This window comes from Cornus florida, unplaced genomic scaffold (genome assembly GCF_030987335.1).
Source record: "Cornus florida cultivar Cherokee Brave unplaced genomic scaffold, ASM3098733v1 CherokeeBrave_3.0.0_Hap2_Chr04, whole genome shotgun sequence".
NCBI lineage: Eukaryota > Viridiplantae > Streptophyta > Magnoliopsida > Cornales > Cornaceae > Cornus > Cornus florida.
The window spans coordinates 105,296,054-105,312,056 of NW_026775574.1; the positions used below are offsets into that span (position 1 = coordinate 105,296,054).

Sequence of the window (16,003 nt, forward strand, 5' to 3'; positions counted from 1 at the left end):
TAGGTCTTCGTGGGTCAAAACAAAGTAACAAACTCGTCAAATTTTTATAAAAAAACATGTCAATATGTCCTTTTAAACTTTTAGATACCCAAAGAAATTATATATGTTTCAACAATCCGTTCTAAATCAATTTATATTTTCAATCAATGAAATTTAACCTACTTATCGAACATAGAAAATGAGTTAAAATTAATTTTTAAGAAAGTAGGTGGGAAAGCATTTGTGTTTAGTCATAAAGCTTAAAAGAGAAGTACAATTTATCCTAAATATATATATATATTGAAAGAGTGGAGTGAGAGAAGTTGTAAATCATGTATTTGCATGGTAATTTCCATTCCATCCGATAAGGAGGGGAAAAATGTGGATTAATGATAGAAGTGTGTGACTAAAAAGATGTGACGAGAAGAGATCAATATAAACGTGGCCGATAAATCTGTTTGACTAACTCACCTCACTGATATTTGTAATTCCTCTTTGTCTTTGCCACCCCCACCTGACTTTTAATCTCCACCACTCATTTTTAATCTCTCCCATTTTCTCGATCTATTTAAGCTTAATACACACCCATTCTTCACAAGCCCACCCATTTTTAGCAACTCCACACATCTCTCTATTTCTTTTAATATTTTGTTGGGAAAAGAAGAGCTGTCATTCATTCTCTTTGTTGAATAGCTTCTTTCTTCCTCCTTCATCTAGAGAGAGAAAACTGAAATCATCTTCCTTCTTCTCTCTCCTTATTGCCTGTTTGGTTTTGAGCTCTGTCTCTGTTTGTCCAACCAATTAAACATCTCTCTGTGAGATACCTCCTCTCTCTGTCTCTGCAATTCATCAGTTCTTTTTCTTCATATATAACTACATTAATTCCATACGTAAGCTACTAATTTTTCTTCGTTATCTATATATTTTAGCTTAATTTCCTTTTTTTTTTTTTTATTAACCAAAATTTTCACCATATGTTCATTAATATTTCTGTCCTAAGCAATTAGTAATTTTGCAATAGACTTTTCAAAAAAAAAAAAAAAAAATTTTTTTTTTTTTTTTTTGAGGCAGCCATTTTGAAAATTCCACCTAATTTGAACCAATGGCTATAATTTTCTATACTGAAATATGTTATAATATGCAACTTCTATCCCTTTTTAAGTATGCAATCAATCAATATTGTATTATAGGTATATTATAAGAACTCTCTAAGTCTCTCTCCCTATATCTCTCTATCTCCATTGCAGCATGAACAAAGTTTGTTGGCCTTACTTTGATCCTGATTTCGATAGTCTCCCGGAGAGGATATATGGACCTGCGTAAGTAATGCTTCAATTAAATCCTTAATGCTTATGCATTCTTTTATATATATTGGTTTCTTTAGATAATCCTTGGAATGAAGTTATATGAACTTTATTTGTGATTAATTATTTTCTTAATTAATTTATTGCAGTTGCAGAGTTTGCATTGACAATGAAAGCTTAGAAGATGTTACTGTCGTTAAGGTATATATATATGTGTGTAATTGTGTGTATGTGTGTGTGTAAGAGACAAAGAGAGCGACTATATCAAGATTGAAATGTGTGTTTAATTATTGCAGGTTGACAGTGTAAACAAACAGGGACTTCTTCTGGAAGTGGTGGAAGTGCTGACAGATATGAAACTCAATATCTCAAAAGGCTTCATTTCCTCTGATGCTGGATGGTTCATGGATGGTATGCTATATATATATGCCATCAATCTTCATTACCCTTTATCATTTGATGTGTGCCAATGTATCCTTAATTCGGGATATTATAGTATGCTAAATATACCATATATATTACCATCAATGCTCATTTCCTCTAAGGTTGCGTATATGCTAAATATACCATATATATTACCATCAATGTTCATTTCCTCTAAGGTTGCATACATCTGCTCCTCAATGGCAGAAGTCTCGTGCACTGAGCTAGCCCTTTTATATGTATCACGTACTACTCCTAGTTTATAAATAGAGTTTCGAACTAAATTTCACATCCAACTTACTTTGGCAGTGTCAAAGGATTTAGCCCAAGTTGCCCAACGGCTCGTTTGCAGTATCAAAGGATTGTCCCAATTATTTGGTAGTAAAGTACATGGTTTTAGCTATCATATGTTTAGCAGTACTATCTCAACCCATATTACTTTTGATATATATATATATGTATATATATTTTTTTTCCCTATAGACTAATTCATCTTAATTCATATATATGAATATATTTGAACAATATTATACTTTGTCACCTCCCTTGTTTTTGGACTTGAGATGAGTGTGTAAAGATAAGAAAATCTAGGCATGACACATAGGTAGAATTTGGCAACTCATTTATTTTATAGATAAATAAGAAATATGGACAATTAATGGTGATCCTTAGTTTTAAAATGAAAGGAAACTAATCTAATTCTTCCATATATATATATATGCGTGTATATTAGTAACTTTGTATCTATTTCTGCTTATAAATTCTGTTTTGACTTTAATTAACTTCTATGAATTCGTAAACTCCAATAAACCATACAAGCTGCAATTAGCTTACTGACTTTCTACTTCTGCATATTTTGCAGTTTTCCATGTTACAGATGAGCATGGCAACAAAATCACAGACCAAAGAGTCATTAACTATATTCAACAGGTATTGGGATTTGATTCAATTATCAAACAAATATATCTATATTTATATTCATATATATATATTCAAGATTTTTCAAATGTCTCATGCAATTAATTCTAATGCATGTGAGAAAACCATGCAGGCCATAGGTACAACAAGGGAAACCCCAACGAAGGCGAAGGCTCGGGCTAGTAAATTGTTTGAATCAGAACACCCTAATGAACACACAGCCATAGAAATGACCGGCAAGGATCGGCCCGGCCTCTTCTCGGAGATATCGGCTGCCCTAGCCGACCTCCATTGCAATATAGTGGAAGCCCATGCATGGAGCCACAATGCACGTCTAGCTTGTGTTGCCTACATCTCCGACCAATCCAGCGACAGCCCAATCGACGACCACCGGCTCGCCATCATCGAAGACCACCTCACCACCGTCCTTCGAGCAAACACCTCCACCAGCCCCGCCGGGGACTTCACGAACCAACAGGAAGCAAAGACCGCCGGCTTTTCCGGAGGGGAAGGCACCATGGTCACCAAGGTGGAACGGCGGTTGCATCAGCTCATGCTCTCGGTTCGGGACTTTGACAGACCGTCGTGGATGACTGGGTCACCGGAGATGCCACTTGGATTGGACGGTGACGATGATGCGAGGAAGATCTTGATCGAGAGCTGTGATGAAAAGGATTATTCCATAGTGACTGTCCAGTGTAAGGATCGACCAAGGCTCATGTTTGATACTGTGTGCACTCTTACTGACATGCAATACGTAATTTTTCATGCCTCCGTTGATTCCCATGAAGGTTATGCATTTCAGGTACCTAGTATATACTTCATTGTTAATATATATATATATATGTATGTATTGCATAAAATTTGAGCTTAATCTTGCTTAATACAATGTTGTCACAGGAGTATTTTATACGGCATGTAGATGGCTGCGCGTTGAACACAGAGAGCGAGAAGGAGAGAGTTATAAAATGCTTAGAGGCTGCTATAGAGCGTCGGGTTTGTGAGGTATGCCCTAACTAAATTATTTCTTTATTTTTGGTTTTTTTTTTTTTTTTTTGAACTCGGAACTCCTTTGTGTAAGGTCTTTCGGACCGATCTAAGCTACAAATTGAGAGTGCTGCAACCGACCTCACAACCAGAACATATCAAAACCCAGCCCCTTACTGTACCGCCATCGGTCCATCACCACCCCTTAACTAAATTATTTCTTTATTATTGTTGTTATTATTTTTACTATTTTTTTTTGGTACCACTATTGAGCACTTGTAGTCCTTCAGTCCAACATGCACCAGCTTTAAAAATAGAGCTAGCGAGAAAGAAATCCTCTAATATTTTCTATTATCAGATTTTTTGAGAACTGGTTTTGGAAAACAGAACGGAATGAACTCTACAAATGAATTTACTAAAAATAAATAAATAAACTGCAAGTTGTACTATAAAATTTTAATTTTATGCTTGCGCAGGGTGTTCGGCTAGAGCTATGTGCAAACAATAGGGTAGGGTTGCTCTCAGACATAACTAGGGTTCTCAGAGAGAATGGACTTGTAGTGGTTCGAGCAGATGTGGCAACAAGGGGAGAGAAGGCAGTGAATGCTTTCTACGTGAGAGACATTTCCGGCAACGACGTAGATATGGAGTTCGTCGAGTCAATGAAGAAAGAGATGGGACCGATAGATCTTGCAGTCAAGAATGAAACAACTTCAAGGCCAAACTCACCGGAGAGGTTCCGGTTCTCCATCGGAGACATATTGAGATCCCAAATCGAACGCTTCTCTCACAACTATGTTGCCATCAAGTGATGTATATAATTAAGTAGCCATCAAAATGCCATTGTACATAAATAAACACATGTAATTTATCTTTCAGTTCAATTTCTAGCTTTGTAAATCAAAGAAAATTTTCAGTATCTTGTGATTGTGATGCCTAACTATTAGATCAAAAGTTTTTCCATGGGCTTGATTGTACATAAAAATCATTACGTGCACTTTAAAGGTCAATCTATTGCTTTTAGGCTGTAATATGTGCGTGTGGGCTCATGTATAAAATGCTTGACCCTCAACAATACCCAGTTACCAATGAATTTGGAACAAATTATTACATGGTCCTGCTTTATTAAATAAAACCGACACAAAGTCCAATTGTTTGTTGACGCAGCAGTACGAATACATTTATTTGTCCATCAGCAATTGATTGACCCGAGACTAATGGTGTAAGGATCATATAATAATTTTTTTTGTGTCAGCTAGTTATTAGCCCGAGAGTAATAGTATCGATACCATATAATAATTATTGGATCCATACTAGATAGTACCATTGCACAAGTGGTAGAGATCAATCTCTGTTGAATCAAGAGGGGAGGTGAATTGGTTAAAACCTTTTCTTTTCAAGTCTTCAAAGTAGATAGAACAATCACACAAAGATTACTGAAAACAAGGATTACAAGGAAACCCTCTCAACTAGGGAAAAACCTTAGTTCTTGGTCTCAGCCAATAAAATCAACTATTAGCTGCATGTATCTTGCTACACACTCAGCTGTCTCACACTCTGCACAGACCTTTGTACAAGATTAGACATTAGTTTTCACAACCAATACACACACTAGATAACCACGGTGCACACAGGCACTCCCCCTGTCCTAAGCAACCTTGCTTGGACCAAATAAGCTCTAAAAACTCACCAAATACACTATAGCAGATGTAAAACAATATAAACAAGTCCTTCCTACAATTGAAATAGGTTAGACAACTCAAAATTCCAAGTTACTACCTCAAAACACCATAAAGCTGCAATTAGGGTTTAAGGGGTAAAATTGGAATTTCTTTTCGAGAAAGTTTACCATCACATTCCACAGTCTTGTTTCACTATATTAATGTTTATAACTTTAATCAATCAAGTGTAGCATGAGTTTATCACAAGGTTCAGTCACACTGCTTGAATAAGCAAAAAACAACACAGTTATAGGGTTTTACATAGTCAATACCACAATCTGCCAATATTTTGTCCCACAACCAATTTCAACAGCTTTGATTCACCAAAACAAACTTGCTAGCAGCTATATATTTCATGAAATAGCTAGACATAACCATTTTGTACTTGAATCACATATTAAAACCAAAAAACATGCTTGTATAATGATCGAAGAGTCCAAATTCAATTTCAGCATGTTTTTGTTCAAAACAAAGTACTGAGCAAGTGCAATAAGCTTGGTTATACCCGTGTCAGCCTTCAAATGTAACCACAACAGCTTGGAACAGTTTTTCACTACTCAAACCAGCCCTTGCACCAGCAAATTTGACAGCAGCATCATTTTAACAGTTAGTACACACACAAGGCTTGAATCAGTGGAGTTTTCTGGCTTGGATCATCATCAAACATAACAGAAAAACTTGTTCATATGAGGCTCTCAAGGGTTCTTAGCTGCAACTCAATTTTTAATGTATTTTTAAGGCCTAAAACCCTGAGGCTCTCTTTATAAGAGCATATATATACTAACACTGAGTACACCAACCCTCTTACAACAAAGATATACACCTGTCACTTTCAACCAATGATTGTTAAAGGATAATTCAGATATTTTCGTGAGAGTGAACCAATGGAAGCATGCCACCTCAGCAATTTTGTCTTTATTCACACCAACAATTACAGTACATCACAAAATAAGGCTGAATTTTCATTCTCATCCAAACTTAGCCTCTAAGTAATGCATTTTTCTTGGATGTGGTCTCTCTTTAGGACCACTGAAACGTGTCACACACTTGAGCACAATGTAAGAGGACCAAAATGCCCTTGTAACAGAATTTAATCTTCTCAGCACAATGATAGTCCTAAGACTACATAATTCACAATGTAGGCTTAACCAAGGCTGTTCAATGCAATACAGCTACCTAAACATGCGTGTACACATAGAATACAGCTGAGAAAAGACCACAATACCCCTGTGAACACCTATAGCTAATTTTTAAGTGCTGAACCTCAACAACCATAGCAAATTCAGCTTGAACAGGTATATAAACTATAATGTACTATCTAAAGGCAATGTGTATAATGTGTCACTGAGGAGTAAATGACAATACTACCCCTGTACCATATTTTAAGTCACAATGCTGGTTTAATACACCCTTGAACCCACTGAAACATAACTTTTTGACATTAAACAGGCAAACATACCTTAGGGGAGCTTAGAACCAACAACCTCTACCGAAGGACCTCTAGTCTAATAGTATAACCTCTCCATCTTAAAAAATGAGGTGAGGAAAGACCTGGTATGTGCAAATATATTTGTGAGTACCTGCCGAATCAACAAAGAAATCAACCCGTGGGTACGTGTGGGGTCCAATGGAAGAACTTGGGCTAATATGGCAGTATACATTATAGATAACACACAAACCCTAGTGGTGATGTTAAGAAAAAACATGCTAGAAAAAAAGATATTAGATATTTCTTTCATTCATTTTCTAAATACAAGTATATATCACTAATTACTATCAATCGATCAAAGTCTTAAATTTATTCTCCTAAGCCACACAGAGTGTAATATCATATGAAACACATCAAATCTTTTAGCTGGCTGTTGCAGCACAAAATGTCTCCTCACAGCTCTTAAACCCTCCTTCAGCTTCATATACTTCTCTTCAGAAACAGCCATCAACACCTCCTTCAACCGCGGAATCTCCGAAACCTCAACCTGTATCGAGAATGCCTCCCACCGGAGCACATCACTGAATGGCAACACATAATGATCAGAAATAATCACCGGGACGCATTCAGCGTAAATGGCCTCAGCAATTCTAGGGCTAGCCACTTCATATCCACTAGGGCACAGGCAAAACTTGGACTGTAACATGAAAGAGTAGTAATCTAGGCCTTTGGGGAGGTACTCGTAGACGAGGAGGTCGGTGTCGCGGTCCTTCCATTGCTGGAGGAGGATAGGTCTGATAGGGCCGTGCATGCCACCGGCAAAAAATGCTAAGTGCGGCCGCGATGTGTTTTTGGGTGGAGGGGATTGGAGTTTGGAGGGCATGTTGCCGTCGTAGAGGTGAATTTCAGGCAGGCTGACATCTTTCTGTGGGTTGAATCCTTCAGAGGAGTTGGCATTGCACAAAACCCTAATGGATGTGTTGTAGAGAGTTGGGTCGCCTTGTGAGGCATGTGGAGCCTGCAATGGTTAGAAAATCAGATTTACTATTAGGGTTTAATCTAGTCCTGATCATATATAATTAATTAGGCTGTCATAAGCCTTCAGCTAAATTCAAATTGACTATTAGAATTTTGCAGTTGACAAGGAGAAGGAAAGATTCAAATTTCAATATTTTTAATTTAATATTGAAATTTATATTTATATTGTTTGGAAATTGTATCCTCACACTTTTCCACTACTACCTTTACTTTTACTATTGGATTGCATAATGTCCCTTTCTATATATGGTTATGGGGTAAGCATGCGCAATTTAGTTTTGGATTAAAAGGGGGTCCATCTTCACATCTATTCTCACAAGATGATAAAGTAAAAGATAAGAACATTTTTAATTAATTTTGTGTTCTTAAAAAAATCTTTCCAAAATAAAAAGCTTTAACTGGACTAAACAATGCGCATGAAAAATAATTGAGTAACATTGCAAAATGATGACATATATGAACTCCACATGACCTCTAATTTTTGTTTAATCGATCTAAATTTTTGAATTTATATAACATTTTTGTTTCATGTGCAAACAAGACTAGTGTTATATGGTTAGCAGATATTAACAAAAATTTCTTGCACATGAAGTGCAATATTATCGTGTCATTATCTAAATACTCTATCTGTCTCACAAAAAGTGTTTGAATCTAACTTTTTAAGAAGGTAGGTAATGAATTTTCAAATATATATACCTTTATAGTAGATGCACCACGTAATTTTAATTACTTTTATAACTTTAAGACAGCAAAGACAAATTAGAAATATTAAAAAATTTGACAATTATTTTATAACTAAAAATTAAAAGATAAAACACTTTTGTAGGACAACTGTAGTATCTTGTCACTTGTCATAATATATGTATCTATTTTAGTGATGCATTATTATGTTTTTGCCCGCAGATATGAATCACATAGTGCTGCATTATTATGTTTTTGCTTGCAGATATGGATCACACTATGTGAACAAGTTGACTTATGAGTTATGATTTACTTCGCGGGTGGGTCATCTCAGCAATGGTTATCTAATATCCTAGGAACCCAATATTTTCTCCTAATATTAATATATATATGAACATATGAGGTAGGTAAATAATACATACATACATACATATATATATATATATATATATATAAATGTAATTATGTAAATTTATGAAAAAGTAGAAAGAGAGAGGCATACCCAATCATGACAGGAGAGCATGAAATGGTCAGCCCCATGAGTCCTATTCCAAAACGGATGCTTGGTGGAGATGACCCTCACGTAGTCGGAGACGAAGTTGAGTAGTGGGGCGTGGTTGTGAGAGAGAGGCTTGTAGAGGTACTTGACCATCCAGGTGACACTGAAAGGCATGAAGTACACGTGAGCTTTATGTGGGTCCCTCGTCCTGAACCTACTGCCCCCATGCTCCATCTCGTGTATGAATCTCCCTTCCGTCGTGTATATGTTCTTGCAGGGCCCATCATGTGTTATTGGTAGGTCCCCTTCTTCGTACACGTATACTCTGAACCTTCTTTCCATCTCCACGTAGCTTCTGTAATTTGGGAATAACAACAAGGTTATATCAGTCATTTCATTTACATAAGATAATGTAAAACCATATGCTACTCCATTAGGGCTTTAATAGTGATTTGGGCACTTGACAATAATTGGCAATTACAGTAACGTACATTTAATAATGAGATAATGAGATTGCTATTATGATTTTGATTGTAAGAGATTTCTGGTTCTTTATGCCTTGTGTAAAATTATTATTATTATTTTTTTTAATGATTAAAAAGGGTAAAGTAAAAGAAAAAATGATAAAATTTTACTTAAACTAATATTTTTGAAAAAAGTAACATGCAAATAAAATTCATTGATTAACAGTGTGGTCTGAAAAGAAAAATGCTGAACAAATCCAACTAAGTAGTCAGTTGAAATGGATAAAGTTCATTTGGCTACACACTTTCAGACTGCTTAATTAGTCAAAATTTCTAATACAACCCATCCAATATACAATCAGAATTGTTTCTTATATGCATGGCAGGGGTTTTATTGGTCAATTCACAAATATAGCCATTTCATGGAGAGAAAAAATTTCAATAATTTTTTTACACTTCTTTCAATATACAATTAAGGTTGTTTCTAGCTAAAACATTGTAGATTAGAGATTAATAAGACATCCATTGTATAGGCATTTTTCTACATAGTGGAATGAAAACTAATATATGCGCACATATGTAGAGAGGGTATGTAATTATGAATCACTCTTAGTAAATCTTTTAATACTATTGTATGCGGGTCTCAGCATATGAAATTCGAACTCGTCTAACTTCTTGTGCCTCTATGTTCGAATTCCTTGCCTTTAATTTGTAAGGATAATTTTAAAAAAAAAATTTAAAAAAGAGAGGCTCCTTCTCTTTAATAGTTTAAAAGCTCTGATTTATAATATTGATACATATTATAAAAACTTTATAAAATATTTCTAATATTTTTCATGTTATGGTGATAGTGGTCCTTAGAAATGAAGGTGCCCAGGTAATAGAAGTTGAAGGTGTACTCATAAGGCGGCAACATTCAAACACAGCGTCTTTTTCACAGAAGGTACTGAGTGGAGGGAATGACTAATGAGTGAGTGCGCACTTAACACACCATGCGTCAAGCACAAGACTTCAATACAACCACACAAAAATACGCAAATGGGAATGTAAAAAAAGCGAGATAGAAATATGCACAAAAGGAACGTTAGTGACTTAAACGGAAAGTAGTTAGAAAAGAGGCAAACTCAAGCCTTTTGAATTCTATATACATAACACAATCATACATATACATATACATATACATATATATGTGTGTATATATATATATATATATATATATATATATTCCCACGATTTTAGTTCTTTTATTATTATTATTTTTATTTTTGAAAAAATTTTGGGTTCAGAAAAAGGCTTACTGATAGAATGCGCCGGGGTTGCGGTAGATGTCGCCGGCGTGGATGCCACCGTCGGCGGAAGTTAAGGATAGGTTTCGAATCGAAGCGGCCTTCCGAATCGCAGCTCGTGCTCGAGCAAGTCCTTGCTCGAGTTTCTGATCTTCTCTCTGCAATGCCAATACAAATTCAAAAGAGAGAAACAGAGAGTTATATAGCGAATGTGTAGATTTCTCAATTGCTGAATCGAAAAATCAGTATAAACGAACGTATGTGTGTGTGTGTGACTGTGTGTATATGTCGATTAATACATATTCAAACCAGAGAAACAGAGGTTTATATAGCGAATGTGTAGGTTTCTCAAAGACTCAATCGGTGAATCAGAAAATCAGTATAAACGAACCTATTGTGTGTGTGTAGTAGTAGTATGGACATAAGATTACGGATTTGAATTTCACAATGACGCTTTAGGTGATTTGTGTTCGTAATCTCAAACACATTATTCAAACAGAGAGAGATTAGAATTGTACAAAACGCTCTCTGTTTCTCAAATTATCCATCAGTCTGCAATTTCAAGCAGTTATGAACAATTATATATCTACACACACACACACACACAAAAGAGAGCAGACTCTTACGAGACTCTGTTTTTTCCCAGATCATCGGCCATTATTACTCTCTGCAGCCTCAAATCTCCAATCGGTTCATAATTCATATGTTGTGTGTTTCTATATGTACTTATATATATATATATATATATATATATATATATATATATATATAGAGAGAGAGAGAGAGAGAGAGAGAGAGAGAGAGAGAGAAACAGAGCATTGAAAACTGAAAATTCTTACCATGACAGTTCGGTTTCTAGACGGACGATTGGGGAAGGAAACAGTGGATTGATCAGTGAGAACAGCTTGAACCTCATTGCTGCTACTGGTGATCTTCGTCTTCAACTCCACGATCGGTATTGAATACTCCAATTTCGAACTGGAACGGCCTAAAACCATGAAAACCGCGACGATCGAGAGCACAAGCACCGAACACAGTGCTGAAACAGGGACGACTCTTCCGTAACCCGTCTTCATCTCAAGGACGATGCTCTCTCTCTCTCTAAAACACACACACACACTCTCTCTCTCTCTAAAAACTCTTTCGATGGATAATTAATAATGAAAACGGTCAAGAAAAACGCGGGGAGGAAAAAGCAGCTCTCTCTTTCTCTCGCTTGAAATTTATGGCGCAAAAAAAGGCTGGAAGCGTGACACTATATATATATATATATATATATATATATATATATATATATATATGAATATACATATAATAAACGAAATTACAAATTCATGTAAAGTAGATACAAATTGAGTTGTCTATTGAGTTTACCATGACCAACTCTGTGAATAAAAAGAGTCCCATTTAAAAGGTACTTATATGAGAGTCCTACATTAGTAAAAAATCCTATTTTATTTTATTTTTATCAAGATAAGTATAGTGATATTTATCAATATATATATCAAATCCTATAGTTTTGTAGAAGGTGAACATCATGAGTTACTATAAGTGACCAAATTTATTTCTAATTTCAACTAATCTTGAATTTTGTGGCAATTTTTAATTGTTATTATTATTTAAAAAAAAGAAAGAAATTGTTGTCCCAATTCTTACTTGTAGTAATTGGTATGTTATAGTTCTAAATTTGATGACCAAATTAGTTGATTAAAAGGGTCATTTCCCTTTTTACCTTTTTATTGCATGCATGGTTTATTATATGGTTTCACTTGGTGAACTAACTCTTAATTATTTCTGCAATAAGAATTACTAATATTAGTCTTAATATATATAATACGTAGAACTATTTTCACTTACAAAGAAATTTCATTAAAAGGGGTTTGAAATTTTAAGTAAAAGACTTGTCAATGGACACACACATATATATATATATGCGCTTCTATGTGAGGTTAAAATAGGAACTTCCTATATTTTTCAATAGGGTAAGTAAATTCCGAACTTATTATGGTGTAACAAAACGCCTCCCCATATGTAGCCAAAAATCTAATGCAAAAATTTTAACTGTAACAGTAAATGATATTCATTTGTCAATAATGAAATATTGAAGATAAATATGTTCTTTTATATTAATATTTTTGGTGTTAAAAAATATATATATGAATATTTTTGAAAATTTGTTTTTATAAGGGAGAGAATAGTCTGCAACTCGGATGGGTTGGAGGTATAACTTAAGTCTAACACACCATATGAAATACTAGACCCAAGCCCAACCCTAACCCTAACCCTAACCCTATCTTCAACCTTAACTACTCAACTCGAGCCCAACCCATCCTTCTACTCTTAAATTCTGGCTTAGATTCCGAGTTAAAACTTCAAGTTAACTCGGGTTATTCATATGGCTAATCTTTATACCAAAAATTTAATATGATCTTGAATTAGTTTTAGATTAAAGGGTTAAGTGCATAGAACTCTCTCGCTATATAAAAAATGTGCAAGAAATACCCCTACTAAAAATTAAATGCATATAAATCACTATATTATCAACCTTTTGAACAAATTACTCCCTAATCATCAATTTTGACCAATTTTTTTTTATAAAAACCCTAAAATGCCCTTGCTGATGTAAGGAAAGAAAATCTCTCTTTTCCTTTCTCTCCCCAAATCATCTCTCAGCTCTCTTCTCTCTCCAGTCTCTACAATACAGAAAAAAGATCACCATACATTTTCATTATGTCTATTTTGACTTAAGCAACAACCGATTAACTCTCATCTAAAAATCACTATTTTAATAAATAAATAAAACTATGTATTCTCGCCGAAAAATTACTACTTTGATAATATATATATATATATATATATATATATATATATATATGTATGTATGTATTTATGTAATTTCTAAAGCAAATTTTTTAATATATATATATATATAGATACATATATATAACATAAAACTGAAGATGCAAGAAATTCATTCCCTCTTTCTCTCTCTAGAATTCTTACACTTCAACCAAAAGATCCCCCTCTCTTTTCCATTCCTTCCCCTATTTATAGATATTTACAAGATATTTACGGATTGCTGGATCTGGGCCTGTTCCTCCATAAGTCCTGGTCACCTTTGATGGGCTTATTCGCGTTCGGCCCATATGGCAGTGTCTTTTAATGGGCCGACCCAGCTGTACGGACCGGATGTAGTGCTTGCAAGTCAGATCCGGCCCATGTCGTCCTGGGCCTCCTCAAAAACTAATACCACAAAATATTTAATTGGTGAAGAAATGGAGAGGACGAACAATAAATAAACGTGTTTATTTTGTGAAACTTGAAATATAAAAATTATTAATATTCCCTGAAGATGAGTATTTTCAATATGTGCAGAGTCTATATACATACTTTTACCATAAGATAAATGTTGTGTTGGTTTTGGCATCATCTCAATTTGTTTCAGTTTTAGTTTATGATCATGGAGCCTGAGATGCACAAGTTCAATTGTGCCTTGTTCATTAGTGCCTGTGATTGGATGTTATCTCGATTGAGCTACAGTATCATTTTGTTCAAAAAATTAAATTATATGAACATTGTTATGTATATCCTTACAACCATGCCTACTCCCATATGTTAGAGCGAGAAAGAGAGATTTTGTTTTTAAAACCAGAGTTATTATGAGTTAATTGCATCTCTTTTAATGATTTTGCATCTCATATATATATGACAAGATCAATAAATATATAGAAGTTGCTGAAAAAGAGAAGATAAAGAGGAACAAATATGGAAGTCACCGGAAAGAGAGTCCCACCAGAAAGTGAAAACAAAGAGAGAAATAGAGGGGAGAGAGACCTTCCAAAAAAAGAAAAAAATAATTTAGAGGAGAGAGGGGATATTTTAATTTTTTATTATTATATTTTATATTTTTTTGTATGGGTATTTTAGACATTTCTATGGCTAAATTGACCTAATGTCCTTATTCGCACAAATTGTAAAATGCAGGGGGTTTTATGAGTGGTAAATTGTACATTTTGTATATTATGAGGGGTTTTTTTGCACTTAACCCTAGATTAAATTACTCTCAAATACGAAAAAATTTAAAGACTTTTTGTAAATTTTTAATAAATTACAAAAAAAATTTTAGAAAATTAATTTTTCTAAATATTAACATACAATAAGTTAAGATTTAACAAAAGAAGTTAAAAAGAAAAAAAGTAATCATAGTTTAAATATTATATATAATGTAATTAAAAGTAAAAATATATATGAAAATAATATTATAATTTGGGTCCGGGTTAACTCGGATTGTTAGCACTTTAACCCAAATCCAACCCTAATTAAATACGGGTTGAGATTTTTCAACCCAAACCCAACCCTAATTGTAAAAATAATTGTCAAAACCCGTAAAAAATTGGATTAGACTCAGATTAGTTTGGGTTAGCCAACCCAAGTTGCACCCCTAGAGAATACCCTCTCGATTCAATGGCGGAGACCGCACAAGTTTAATGAGAAAATGTTATGTGGTAGTTTTTTTATTTAAAAATAAATCATTGATAACTTTAATTTTGACATTTATTATTAATCAATAAACGATTAATTGAACATGCTCACAGGTGGTGGTCTTTTTTTCTGAAATACCAAGACTAGGATTGTTTGCCTTTCCGGTCCTCACTGTCCTAGGGTTTCTTACGCAATGAATCCCAATCCTCTTGGGTATATATTTGTGTACATTATTTTCTAGTGTAATTAGCTCAAGAATTTAACACTATTTAAAAATACTGCATTATTGCTTTAATGGTTTTAACACTTTTCTATTCTGATACAATAACTTTTTTGTAAGGTTTAATACAATATGTTGCATGAGCATTAAATTCTCGAAGTAAAAATGTCACATAAGTGTGTGAAGCGGTATTACATACTTGTTATAATTTTGATACTGTATTACGTTCTTAATATAAAATAATATAGGATTAGAATGGATTCAGTATTCATAATGAATCAAAAATACGTTATGCCACAGTGTTAATATAAAATTATATATAACTAAAACCATGTAGAAATAGTAATATATATATGTATATATTGTTTATAATTTGTCTTTTTTAAAGGCTTATTCTAACTATTTGCAAATATTATCCTGTTTTGGTTGTTTACACTTATTTTTCAACCAACCCCATGATCGATCATTTCTAACCTAGTGAATAACAAATTGGTCCCGGTTCAATCTTAAAATTGTTTCAGAATTTTCCTTCTTTTTTTAAAATAACTTTATAGAGACTTGCATTTATTATA

At 34.1% G+C, this 16,003-nt stretch overlaps 2 protein-coding genes across 2 annotated transcripts; one reads left to right on the top strand and one right to left on the bottom strand.

Annotated features, from left to right (window-relative positions):
• The first annotated feature begins 590 nt into the window (after positions 1 to 590).
• On the top strand, positions 591 to 4,530 carry LOC132304489 (ACT domain-containing protein ACR2). Its single transcript, XM_059802184.1, has 8 exons — positions 591 to 869; positions 1,227 to 1,298; positions 1,433 to 1,484; positions 1,580 to 1,694; positions 2,569 to 2,636; positions 2,758 to 3,429; positions 3,525 to 3,629; positions 4,088 to 4,530. The coding sequence occupies exons 2-8, from the start codon at positions 1,228 to 1,230 to the stop codon at positions 4,421 to 4,423; spliced, it is 1,419 nt and encodes a 472-aa protein (XP_059658167.1). The 5' UTR covers positions 591 to 869; position 1,227; the 3' UTR covers positions 4,424 to 4,530.
• Positions 4,531 to 7,011: 2,481 nt separating this feature from the next.
• Positions 7,012 to 11,949, bottom strand: LOC132302394 (probable glycosyltransferase At5g25310). Its single transcript, XM_059799225.1, has 4 exons — positions 11,569 to 11,949; positions 10,742 to 10,887; positions 8,983 to 9,334; positions 7,012 to 7,779 (listed from the first exon to the last, which is right to left on the bottom strand). Exons 1-4 carry the CDS (start codon positions 11,803 to 11,805, stop codon positions 7,117 to 7,119), a joined length of 1,398 nt encoding a protein of 465 aa, XP_059655208.1. The 5' UTR covers positions 11,806 to 11,949; the 3' UTR covers positions 7,012 to 7,116.
• Between the last annotated feature and the right edge of the window lie 4,054 nt (positions 11,950 to 16,003).

Bases quoted from the DNA above. Each gene is read 5' to 3' on its own strand.
- LOC132304489 (XM_059802184.1), top strand. From the start codon at position 1,228: ATGAACAAAGTTTGTTGGCCTTACTTTGATCCTGATTTCGATAGTCTC. The intron at 1,695-2,568 runs GTATGCTATATA...CATATTTTGCAG, and splicing joins TGCTGGATGGTTCATGGATG to TTTTCCATGTTACAGATGAG. The intron at 3,630-4,087 runs GTATGCCCTAAC...ATGCTTGCGCAG, and splicing joins TAGAGCGTCGGGTTTGTGAG to GGTGTTCGGCTAGAGCTATG.
- LOC132302394 (XM_059799225.1), bottom strand. From the start codon at position 11,805: ATGAAGACGGGTTACGGAAGAGTCGTCCCTGTTTCAGCACTGTGTTCG. The intron at 9,335-10,741 runs GTAAGCCTTTTT...CCCAAATTACAG, and splicing joins AACCCCGGCGCATTCTATCA to AAGCTACGTGGAGATGGAAA. The intron at 7,780-8,982 runs GTATGCCTCTCT...TAACCATTGCAG, and splicing joins TGCTCTCCTGTCATGATTGG to GCTCCACATGCCTCACAAGG.